At 32.5% G+C, this 13,387-nt stretch overlaps 1 protein-coding gene across 2 annotated transcripts in view; it reads right to left on the bottom strand.

The window, feature by feature from the left end:
• The window catches only part of TTC29 (tetratricopeptide repeat domain 29), a 95,033-nt gene that overhangs the window by 67,449 nt on the left and 14,197 nt on the right, over positions 1-13,387 (bottom strand). For both annotated transcript variants that reach the window (XM_081960080.1, XM_081960081.1), the window contains exon 4: positions 5,440-5,663. In XM_081960080.1, coding sequence (XP_081816206.1) covers positions 5,440-5,663 — 224 coding nt within the window. The remainder of the gene's footprint in view (positions 1-5,439; positions 5,664-13,387) is intronic.

Here is a 13,387-nt window from a genome sequence, read left to right as displayed (position 1 = left end):
TAGTTCCAAAACAGATTTAGGTGTGGCAAGTATTTAACTCAGACCTGATGTTGAAATAAATTCCCGAGTTATATATTTAGACATCTATAATGTCATTCTACCTATTTGCAGCTTCTGTTGGTTATGCATCAGTATTCAAAATTCAATGACAAGAAATGTGTTATTACCACAATAGAACATATTGTTTAAACACTTCTTTGATGTATCTTCTCACACATTTTTTTCTTTTGCATTTATGAAATCTCATGCTTGTCAATCTTCATATGCTCTTCTTCATACTTTTTGCAATTTACTGCAGGTTTTAGTTAATAGAAAAATGGTTCAATCTGAGCTGCTGTTTTTCCTCTATGAAAATAATCTCCGTCAACTTGGTTACTTAGAATTCAAATAGTTATGAACTGAATCTGATATGAAAAACGTATAGAAATGGATATTACGACTATCTCCCTTACTAGCCCATAAAGTTGACAAAAGTTCCAAGAAATTATTGAAACCTTAAGATCTGTCAACAACGCTCAATAGTGGATCAAATGGTGCCATCACAAACCCATTTTAGAAAAAAGAAAATTCACACTTACATATAAAGGCATGGGTTTTAATATTACATAGTGCATTCCATGTTATCGTTTCAGTCCTTACAGTTATTCACATACAGCCAAAAATGCTAACTGTGCTAAGTGATATTATAACTATATTTTCTAGAAATAGATAAAAAGAGGAAAAGATAAAAAAGAAACATTTCTAATTTGAAGAAAGCATTATCTAGAGATTAAAATTATTCTCTCTTTGCTACTGAATAGCAAAGCAATAAACTTCAGTAAAATTATGTAAATAACTTGAGGTAAGTACCCTATAATGCTCAAGAGATGAAAGTGTCCTGAGGCTGGTTACTCTTAGTGTCGCAGTCTTGATTGAATGAACTTTAATGTGACCCTATACTATTCTAGTGTCTACCCACTCAGTGAATAAGAATAAGCAATGCACCAAGACAACCATTTCAATGTAATTGTTTTGGACACAAACTGGCCAAGTGGGCTAGAGTCACATGAATAAAGCAAAGCGATGTTAAAACATTCTCTTTTAAAATGACTGTATTTTAAAATATAGGAACCTCACAAATAATTTTGCTTTCACAAAGCATTGGCCATATTACATTCAAAAATATTTTCGTTTAACTTAAGCAATATATTAGCTGAAATCAATTTCTTCAATAACCCTCTATGCAACTATTTTGAATTTCAACCCCCAATCATTTTACAATTAAACATTTTGAACAATTAAACATCTTGAATTAGAACATTGCAACAATGATGAAGCAAGTCAGTACCTTGAAGGATTTGGGGAAGGTTGACAGATGAACAGTTTTGTCGTTCTGCAGATATAGCTTAAACTACCATGTACCACACAGTAGTACAAAATGAAACTATGTTCAAACTGAAAATATTTGGGTAAACTGGGAAAATATTACCAGGAACTTAATAGCATGTAAGGCCAAGGGTCAGTATACAGCGTCATAAATGCTACGGGTACATTATTCACTGATGGTAGTAAAACAGTTTTAAAAATCCAAGAAATTAGATACTAAGTTGCTTGTCTTTTTCTCAAACAACTTTAGGCACCATCTCCATTGTATCATCACTACACTGAAGGCAGGCCCTACTTACTTTCAATGAAGAATAACCATTGGAAGATGTAAAATTATGTTTGCTCGGGCAGACTTTGCTCCCGCACCAATCCACTTTTCAAGAACCAAATGCAACCGAAAAAAGAGGGGTAGCCTAGATAGCCTGCAGGAGCCCCCCTCTTATCTGCTTCCTCCCTGTTAATGCTGGCCATATTGCAAACATGTTGTGTGGGCAAGAATAATTTTCCTAACTAGAGAGGTTTTCAATGTTTTCTGGAAGGCAGTACTGAAAATATTCATATTAGAAAATTCCAAGATTTTAATTTAATGTTTTTGAACGAGAGAGAATGATAATCTAGAATTGGGAATGAGGGGGGGTGTAGATAATGTCCTAATAAAATTTAGGTATCAGTTGCTGTCCCTTTCTAAACTATGGCCTGCTGTTTGGCTAAGCGCTTCAAAGCGCTCCATGGCACGGGACCTAGTTACCTGCGGGATCGCATCTCACCTCATACATCCCTGGGACCAATCCGCTCTCACAGGGAGGGACTCCTCCAGGTGCTGTCCACTAAGCAGTGTCAACGGGCGGCGCCCAGGAGTAGAGCCTTCTCTGTGATGGGCCCAACCCTCTGGAATGACCTCCCCCCCGATATTAGAACTACCACCGACCTCCGCTCCTTCCGACAGAAGCTTAAGACCCACCTGTTCCAATTAGCTGGCTTAACTGATTTATAGTCCCATTCAACCTCCTGGCAAACATCTCATTGGGTAGTTTTTAAGGGTATTTTAAGGGTATTTTAATGTTTATTTGTATTTTAATTTAAATATTGTACAGTCCACATCCTACCTCCTCCGTTTTAACTATTCGTTTAACTATATGTATATTAAGTATGCCCATATTGTGTATTTATTCTGTTTTAATATGACTGTACACCGCCCCGAGTCCTGTTTAGGAAAGGGTGCGGTTTATAAATTAAAATAATAATAATAATAATAATAATAATAATAATAATAATAATAATAATAATAATAATAATAATAATAATTATTATTATTATTATTATTATTATTATTATTATTATTATTATTATTATTATTATTATTATTCTTATTATTATTCTTATTATTATTATTCTTATTATTATTATTATTATTATTATTATTATTATTATTATTATTAAGTCTTCAATGCCTTCTTGAAAGAAACTCCCTTGATTAAGGCCATGTAAGACTACTCTTTAAAAACCCTCACTGGACTTGGAAGATGGTAACAACTTCTGACTTCCTGCTGGCTTCCCCACTGAGTTTCCTTGTGGAAACTCAGCTGGCAGAGAGCATCAGAAATCCTTCCTTCCTCCATACCTCCCTCCTTCTGTCTTGAGAACCATTAAATAAATATGAATAAATTTGGCCTGCTGGTTGGGATCTAAAATTAAATGCCTGACACAATGATGAAGTTGCTCTTGAATAATCACAGAAGAATTCCACCAAAGGATGTCATTTGGAAGCAACAGTTGTACTGTCTGATGTTCTTCCTGAACTCATTTGCAATAGTTCATCATTGTTACATAAATTGAGGAGTACATTAAGTAGAGGCTGAAAATTGCTTATCCTAATATTTCCATACAGCAGAAATTGGCGGTTTCTTTAGGGAATAGAAACGCAAAACAATGAGGGCAGATTTTGGCCATTGCATCAACATCAGAAGAAATTTTATGTTTATATCATGCATTTTGCCTCGATCTCTTTTGAGAAAGGCAATGTTGAGGCAAAATGCACAACTTGAACTTGGGTTTTTTGCTCTTAAAGGTGGGTATTATCATGTTGAGAAATTCTTATGGTAATTAGTGCTTGGTGAATATTCTTGCCTTTCTCTTGATCTTCTCTTTCCTGCTTCATTTTTTCTCATCTCCTCATTCTGTACCTTTCCTTGTCATCCTGGAGACATAGGGCTACATCAGTTTGGTGTTATCTCTTGAATATGATAACATCAAAGATCTCCTTCTTTCACCTAGCATACTTATACTGATATTTTATTTTACTTTTACAACAATTGTTGCATAATTGTTCTCATCTCAGAGCAATTTAGAATACCCACTGACTTCTCCATTGAGTTATAGGAATCCGACAGTGACAGTTTAGAGATAGAATGACATGACATCCTGAGGGCTATGGCAGGACTGGTCTATCTGACCTCTGACAACCAAAATAGGGGCTGATCTATGCTTAGTTTCAAAGCAGGCAGCAATTGAAAACTGGAAAAGGAAGGGGAAATGTTTTTGACCAGAGAGATCCATTTTCTACTCCATTCGCAGCTATAGCAATTAACTTCATCACTTTCGGCCCAAATACTTCACAGGGTTGGTGATAGGAGAGTGGGGTACAATGCATATATCTTGAGATGGGCATGTTTTTGTGCTAGAGAAGAAGGGGCACCTGAAGCAATAAAAATATCCTGGCATTTCTTCATGCACTTTCACACTTTTTAAAGTCACATAATGAATCAATTCCTTGCTGCTGGATGGGGGAAGAAGTGAGAAACTTAGTATTACTCTTTGTTTGATCCTCTGCCCTTAGTCTGAAATGGTATACAAAAGTTTTCTTAAAAGAATTTGGTCTTAAGCTTTTATATGTTTCATAATCACCTGGGGAAATCATTAGGGAAACTAAAAGTTTGCAAATTGCAGAATCTAGAATCACAGACACTTAGCTAGATCGCAAAAACCTAAATGACCATTAAATTGCAGTGAAGAGCTATACTTTCTGTATTTCTTCTTTACGCCTAAGTGGTTGTCTGGATTTTTTTTTTTTTTTTTTTGCAGCCCAAGTCTGGATACCATACTAGAAATTGAGAAACAAGTTAAATTGTGTCTTTCATTCAAATGTATGTAAGTCTTTTCTGGCTTCAAAAATGTAGCTGGTTTCTATTCTATTTAAATTCAGAATTTAGTTTTATAGTTAAAATGATAACTATCTGACATTAATTTGCAAAACCTGCCTATATGGTATATTTTCTATGGGGCTCCTTGTCCCGTACAATAATTAGCATTATGTCCTATCTACACTAGCAGTAGGCAATCAACTTTTCTCTTTCTCATTTGAAGTCTAATGTTAGTCATTCATTACATATTTTAATTTCAGAACTGACAATCATATAGTCTTTTTCAAAATGATGCAAGGTTTCTTTCCTCACTTTTCTCTGTCAAGAGAAGCAGTCTTGATGTGTTTTCTCAGTTATCCATCTAGCTTCTCATATTTCCCTATCTTATGGCTCCTATTTCAGCATATCAACATGAATTATATTTTGTTAAAATTAGGGTATTTAAAGGTGTGCACCACTATACAGCTATGCTGCCCTGGAGAGTGACATTCAACGACAAGATTATGAGGATTACAACTTAAATGGAACACGTTAAGAATTTACATTTCAAATAAAGAAATACATGCCATGTATAAGAAATGAATTTGAAAAGCTGCTACTATGGTTATCTGAAAATTGTGATGTTTTAAATTTTAAAAAGTGATATATTAGACAATGACTTCTCAGGAAAAGTGATTATTGAGTGATGATAGCATGAATACATCGAAAGCATCCTAATTGCTTCATTGCAGAGATTCATCTTGTCAGCGGAATGTTTCGTTCCAGCGTTGGGATTCATCATTTCGAATTCCCCATCATTTGCTCCCAAAATACAGCTTAGCTGACTAAAGCTGAAAAATGCTATTTCCAGAAGAATCTCAAGCTCACACATGAAACAACTGAAATCTTCCCTGAGGCACACATTGCTGCTCCATTACCCAGAATCCCCGTTTACCTGATCGCTGGGCTGCCTCAGCTCTGGTCAGGAAATAGTGAAGCTGATCCAGCTTATCAGGCTGCTCCTCCAGGGACTTTTCCAGCCATATGGCTGACCCAGGCCCTCCAGCCTCCCTCAAGGCATTCCACTTCTCTATCAGAGTAAAAAGCTCAGCAAAAGACTTGTGATAACCCTGCTGCAGCATGTCTATGCAGACGTTCTTCTTGTATGAATTCCGGTAACTGGGAATTTGAAAAGGCTGGTTTTAATTGTTTTTTTCATTCTTGATTATCCCTAAAAAAACTCACACAACATACGAATATGATTAAATATGCAAATACAATGCAAAGGTAATGCAGTGGTTGTTACACCAATTTTTTACTTAAAAGTGCCAGCATGATTTTGAAGGAGACCAAATAGCTGCTCTGGTTCTACCAAAACCACATTATAAATCTTCTGCAGTTGAAGTCAGATAGGAATGTCAATTGAATTAATTCATTATAAGAAAGTGACTCCTACAATTGCTGATGTGTATTTTCTCGGATGCCTCTTCGATTATAAAAATATGCTCGGAGGCATATTAACTCCAGCAAGATTAGACAGTGTGATTATTCAACTTTTTCCGAGAAGAGAAACAATCGCACCACTATGTGACTGCAGATAATCACATCTGTGAGTTCACCAAGGGTAACTGAGGCACAAAACATTTCATTCATCTCTCAGTGTGTTGATTCAATTTACAGTCATATACTAAACTATAGAAAGAAAAACAAAATGAAAAGGAGAAAACTTTTTTTTGTTATTGTTTAAAAGATGACCAAAAGAAAAATAAAATACCGAGGGTTTAAAGAGTTAAGAATAAGAATTAGTATTTTTTTTAAAAAAAAAATGGTGCAGGATATTTCTTTTGTTGAATCCAAATTTGGCTTTCGACCTTAAAGACAACAAAACAAAATGTGGCTACTCCAATAAGTAGGATTACACTGAGCAGCCAGCAGTAATTGATTTTAAAAAGAGCTGTAAGATCTGGAAAGTCCACTCAAACAGATGCAATGTAATGTAAAAGTTGAATGCAAAGTGTAAAAAACCCTTTTACAAATATCTCAGTAATTTTGAATTTTCCTTCCTAGATCGCAATTGGCTTATGACAACAACTTTATCACCTTTTGCCCTGGTTGTTAAGTGAAACACATCAGATGTTTAGGGAATCATACAGTCATTAAGTGAATCCGGCTTCTTCCATTCACTTTGCATGTTGGAAGCCAGTTAGTAAGGTTTTTAACTGACATCATATGACCCCAGGACGGTGCAACTGTCATAAATATATGCATGTTGCCAGGGTTATATGATTGGATGACTTCAAGAAAACTGCAACAGTTTTAAGTGTGAGGACCAGTCATTAGTCACTTATTTCAGTGCTGTTGTAACTATGGATGGTTGCTAAATAAATGGTTGTAAGTCAAAAACTACCTGTACAGATATTTAATTATTGTGAAGTGGGAGATTCTGTAAGAAATATCAAAGAAATTGGTACACTGCCCCGAGTCCCTTTTGGGAGAGGGGGCGGTATATAAGTGCTAATAAATAAATAAATAAATAAATAAATAAATAAATAAATAAATAAATAAATAAATAAATAAATAAATAAATAAATAAATAAATAAATAAATAAATAAATAAATAAGTATTGTAAATAAATATAATTTTATATCATTATACTCTTTTGTTTTACTTAGTCTATCTGTTGGATTTTGCTTTTATAATTAATTGTAGACTCTAAGTAAATAATATTAATTATTAACTTTTGAATGGATTAAAAGGAGCCAAACCATTATAGTTTTTTATAGTACAAGCTAGTACAAGAAATTAAACTATAAGTCAAAATACAAGAGAAAGGTGTAAAAAATAAGCATGAAAGACAAACACAATTGAAGTGGGCATTCTTTTTGTGACCGAACACCATAAAAAGTATGTCTGGTAGGGAAAGGTGTTCTATAGCAGAGGAGCTACTGTGTCATTGTGAAGTCCCCATGTTTTCTAGCCATGTTGAGTTGTACAGCAAACATTATATGCAAGTCACGGTTATGGTTCCATAATTTTAATATATCAGGATCAGAGACAATACACGGAAAGAGTTGGAGATATGCAAGATGAAAGAAGGCGGTATTCAGAAACGCTGGTGTCTGTATGGAGATTCTCAGTCATCCAGGTCATGGTTGTCCCAAAGGTGATTTTTCAAGAGGCAACTGGACTTTCTGGTTTTTTTCTGAAGATGTTTCACTTCTCATCCAAGAACCTTCTTCGATGAGAAGTAAAATGTCTTCAAAGAAAAACCAGAAAGTTCAATTGCCTCTTGAAAAATCACCTTTGGGAGAAACTCTGGTGTTTTGCTTTGCTCTCCATTAAAGCCTAAACTCACTGCAAGATAATTCTGTGCTCACTAAAAAAGATCATTGTACAAAAGTAAAATGTCACAGGCTGAAAATCTCACAATTTTAGGAGTTTCCTCCTATGCTTCTGGCTTCAAAACTGAAGTGTCTTGGTGAGTAGAAAATAGAAAAGGTCTTAAAAGGGCACTCCTAAATAACTAGGTGCAAATGTTATTCCTAAATAAGACAGGAATTGTCTCAGTGCAGCTTCTTTTAACCTGGTCTTTTTCTAATCTTTACCCATCAGCTGGCTTTTAAAAAAAATACAGCACTCTCCTAAATAGATCAACTACTAGCCAATTTATTATGTTTGATTGTTTGCTTTTGATTTAGGAAGTTCTTTGAACCCAGCAATGCTTGTTTGTAGATCATTTACCTTGTTCACATGAGTAAACCTAGTTTATTAGCATGTAATTTTGAATTTCTTACACCGTTTTAAATTTGAGATGCACATTTATCATTGGTTAAGGATCTGCTTACATTGTCAGGATCTGCTTAACTAAAGTTTCTTAAATAACCGAAAAGAGTTCATATTTACTATATTACATAATGAACATATTACAGCTTGTGTAATGTGTGAGGTCAGACTATGATACGTTTCACTAAAGCAAATTTTATTACTATAGCAAAAATATGATTTCTTTAGTCTTGCACTGATTAATGCAATGTGATCTTGGTTGTAGTTTGCAATCAAACAATATATATGAAGTATTTGTCATAAAATGCATTGTCATAATATGAATTTTGGATTTTGATTTATGCTTGAATAATCAAAATTTACATTTTCATGTTATCAATTAATTAATAAAAATTGAAGACAAAAATAGGATAAACTTTATAGAGCTTTATGGAGCTGTCACCAAAGTAAAGTAATATATCACAAGTATGTGCTAAAGATTTTTGATTATTAAAATCTCATAACCTGTTATGGTCCTGTTGATAAACATTCATTTCCAAATTGCAATAACATCCTGTTAGTTATAATATGTAGCTAAACTTGAAAATTCATTTTAAAATTATGTTTTATAAATCAATAACATTTAATAAAATTAATGCTCACAAAAATTGTCTCCCAAAACAGTTTTTAAATAATTATAATGGCCTCTGGGGACCTCTACTGGAAACATAGCCATACTGCAGTTAAATATTACTATTCAAGCAATACTTTGAATAAAATGAAAGTTGTGGAACAAAAACAAATATATGATGTTTTCTGGGTCCGATACTCCAAGTATTTTTTTTTCCTGTGGATGTTCCTACTAATTTCAAAACGACTGCATCCATTATGAAAACATTAGATAAATGAGCAATTTCAAAATAATTATACTTGTTAAAAGCATTTAAATTGAGATTTTGGTGTTTTAAGGCAAAGTTAAAAATTAAAATATGTAAAGAAACCACTCTAATTTAGTGTACAATCCTGGTGTGCCTCTAGAATGGAGAGGATGGCAAACTTGTAAAAATAATAATAATAAAGCCACATTGCAGACAATGTAGGTATTCTCATACAGATCTTACTGTGTTTGTTGGGTTGGGCAACTACTGATTTATTGTCCAAAGGTAATAGTGAATATGCTCTCCAAACTCAGTGCATTGCGGTTAATATGCTCTCCAAACTTTAGTTTACAGTTGTGCAAACTAACATTTCATTATATATTGATGTATCTCAGCCCTTGACTTATTTTATTTACCTGTATCCCACCGTTATTATTTTTACAGCAAACATATCCAATACAACTTCCTTCTCCCATTTTCCCCACAACAATAACACGTGGGGTGAGTTAAGCTAAGAGAGAGAGAGAGAGAGAGTCTGGCCCAAAATCATCCAGCTGGTTGCCATGGCTAAGGCAGGACTAGAACTCATGGTCTCCTGCTTTAGACCTCTAGCCTAACCACTAACCCAAATTGGTTGTCAATACATCTTATATCAGTCTCTTCAGAAGTCATTATTTTAAAAGATGAGCATCACCAAAAAAATCACTGCTATTTACTCTGTTTAATTGCAATTTGTACGTTGTTCTTTTCCCTGCTTCAAGTATGAACATAATTTAATTATTTATATTTGCCAACATGTCTAAGACTTTTCAATAAAAAGATAATACTGTACTTTCTAATTTTAAAAAGTTGGGCCAAGTCATTAGATATAAAGTTTGAAGCTTCTATCTATACCTATGAAAATGCAGAAAAGTACGAGATAAAACTGTTATAAAACATATTTATTCAAGTTCTTAAATAGTTAACATTTCAGGAATTACATATTTGTCAGGTAACAAATATTCTTTCATTGGTAAAAAATTCTTAGCTTGCACTAAGAAATCCTTAACTTTATAAGTGCTATATTTGTAGATTGGTCTTAAAGATGCAGAATATATAGAACTTTCTAAAATTTAATAGTAGAATGAATTTGCTATTTAAATTTTATTGCAAGTCTAGTGGCAGGATTATTACTAAAGCATTTAAAAAAATAAATACTTATTAATGTAATAAGCTGTTTGATCAGGTAATGAAATATTTTAACATATACTGGATATTTTCTTAACAGGGTATTTATTGTAATTGTGAACAACCACTTTCATATTCCAAATATTGCCTTTTTTTTACTTTTACAAATATAAAATTGAAAAAGCAAAACTTTTAGCAATAATATTGAAGTGTCTATGTTTTAAGGTAGATAGTAAAATGATAAGGAATTCAGCATAGAGTAATTCCAGTTGTTTTTATTTTAATTCTAAATATTACATAATAAAACTTTATTTTGAACATATTTTTATCAACTTGAATGGTTATTTAATCTAATCTATGGTTCAGAAAAAAGATAATGATGCTTGAATTAAGTGATGTACAAATATGAATATTAATAATATTATCTCACCTATTTTGGTTTTTGTAACCATATGAATGCAGAATACCATTACCAAAATGTAGATGTCAAATTGACATCTTCATAAGCATATTCTTAGCAACCTACCGTTTGAAATGCAAGCAAAATATATATTATCACTATCCATGATATTTTATAATGTTCAAATTTTAAGTAACTGAAATATGATGGCTATTTATAGAAAACTGATCTTTATGTGAAACCATATTTACTATTGCGCCTACCTAAAGCAGCTATTTACAATGTTATTTACAAGATACAAGGGGAAACAAATCTCAATTTCAACCAACATTTAAATTTTAGTCTATATTACTTTATACAATATATTAAATAAGTAAAGTTATTACTTCATATATCAATAAATGTTACAATATAAAAATCTCTATAAAAGCAATATGTTAACTGGGATGTATGTATGAAAAATACTCAGTTAGAATATTAATATCTTAAGCCCATTTAAAATATACAGGCTCTGAGACAATGAGAAGAAGCTGTATTATTTTTTTATCACACTTCAGGAAATATTTCTCCAGATCAGCTTTGTTCATTCCTAATGTGACAAATGTTTTGTACTTCTAAATGTGTTCACTTAAAAGAAGCCTAACTTATTTACTAATCAGTAACTCTGTAAAATTGAAAGATTAAAGTTTGATTATGACATAAAGCTTTGTATACTAAATCTTATTTTACATGTTATTTTCCAGATGGATGGTAGACACATACACATACGAGAAAGGCATTTTGAGAGCAGAAACTCTTCAAAATACTGGTGGGGGGGGGGGGGGGAGTGAAATATATGGTATAATATTCTAATCTATTTTACTTCTCTATAACTTTATGTAATATTATAGCCTTATTCTGGAACATTTCTATGCAAAGCCTAAGTATATGTATTTATACTTTCATTTAGCAATTCATTTACAAAATACAGATTATAGTTTAAAACTGAAGTTGATATCCTTCCTGTGGCTATTTAATCATGCTTCCAAAAAGAAGTCAATAATTTTAATTAAGCCCAACACTATCGTGAATTCTAAGTAATGTCCTATTGAAATCTTCCTCTGAAATTCAGAAAGAAAATTCAAAGACTATGGTTTTGGAAAGAAAGTCTTATATGCAGAGAGAAACTTCTTTGTTTTACTGAGGAAACAGTTTTGGTATTAACTATTTAACTAATTATAGTTTCCTATGACATGTGAGTTCGGGGAAAAAGTCCTTGTTTACATTCTCTTATGCAGACAAAATGAACAAAGGGTCTATGGTTTAAATGCAGTGTTCTGAGAACAAGAATCTCTGCAACAGATTCATGCCTCCCCACCTTCTTCCATGCATCCTTAAAAAACACTTTCATTGAAATTCAACATTATATTAAAATGATGGAGTATTGTTTTTTTTTAAGAGGGGATTATTTTGGACTATTGCACTATGTAAAGTGAACATCATAGAAAAAAGTACTATATTTGCAGTGCATCAATAGGATATTCACCTTAGATTTTCATGTTGAATTCTTTTTGTAACATACAAGGGGGGAAATCAGTCCAAAGGAGTTCAGGAAGATTAAAAGGCAGAATTTCTGTGTAGCCCAGAAAATTTACTCCATATATTCCAGGCTAAGCAAATTCCTACTGGTATTTACTATCACTTCACAATAAACTTTTCCATAGTATTCTATGCACACTAAAATAAAGCACAGCTATTTACTTGCTCTTGTATTTCCTGCCAAGTACTGGTGAACTATTGAGAAATGAAAGGAGCAAACTATAGATTTAAACTTAGCAAAACAATGTATGTAAATAAGTAAACATTCAGTATTCTTCTTCATTAAAATATGACTTTTATTTCATATTTCCTAGAATGTGATGAATTTTTGCAAGTAAAATTCTGTTTCCTCTACACTTGCTAATAGTCATGAGAATCTGTAGTTTGCACCTTCCCATTAAAAATGTATTGCATTTTTTGAAATTATTCACCCCGCCTTTTATCCAGATCATTTCTTTGAAAGGAAGAAGTAGATAATAAATGGAATTATTCATGATTTCCCATTAAATATGAAACTTTCTTTTGCAGAGTTTAGAAAATGGAACTTCTACATAATGTACTGAAGTTGATTAGAACTTTTTAATCTCTCAAAAGAAAATATTCCATATTACAAAAATGCATAGAATATTTTTTAAAAGAAAGCAAACTATTTATCTCTTCCATAACCGTATTCTTTAGCACTCTCTTAAGAACATTACATCATAGCAAGGCATAGAGTGTCCATGTTTTTGAATAGAACTATATTCCTTTCTCTGTTTCAAAGGAGACATTAACTTCCAAAGAAAGTTGGTTAGTGAAAACACAGAATCTTAGTCACAGCAAGCAAGATCACTAAAAATTTTAATACAGAATAATAATATACACATATATAATATTAACATTGGAATGCATTCAAAAATAATGATATATTTTATAACGATGTATATATATATTTTCCTGGACAGTATCACTTCAACATTGAGTTGAATGGGATATAATGTGTTATTAAAAATATCCTATAGATTCAAAGTAACCAAACTAGATTTTTACTGAGGCCAAAAATGTACAAGGACCACAAGATACTAATTTATTCCTAAAATGTGTACATGTTCTTCACTTTCTGTCATATCAGATATTA

The sequence above is a fragment of the Natrix helvetica genome (genome assembly GCF_964273705.1).
Source record: "Natrix helvetica genome assembly, chromosome: 7".
NCBI lineage: Eukaryota > Metazoa > Chordata > Lepidosauria > Squamata > Natricidae > Natrix > Natrix helvetica.
Note: the sequence above shows the minus strand (reverse complement) of the source record. Positions and strands in the feature narration are given on the sequence as shown.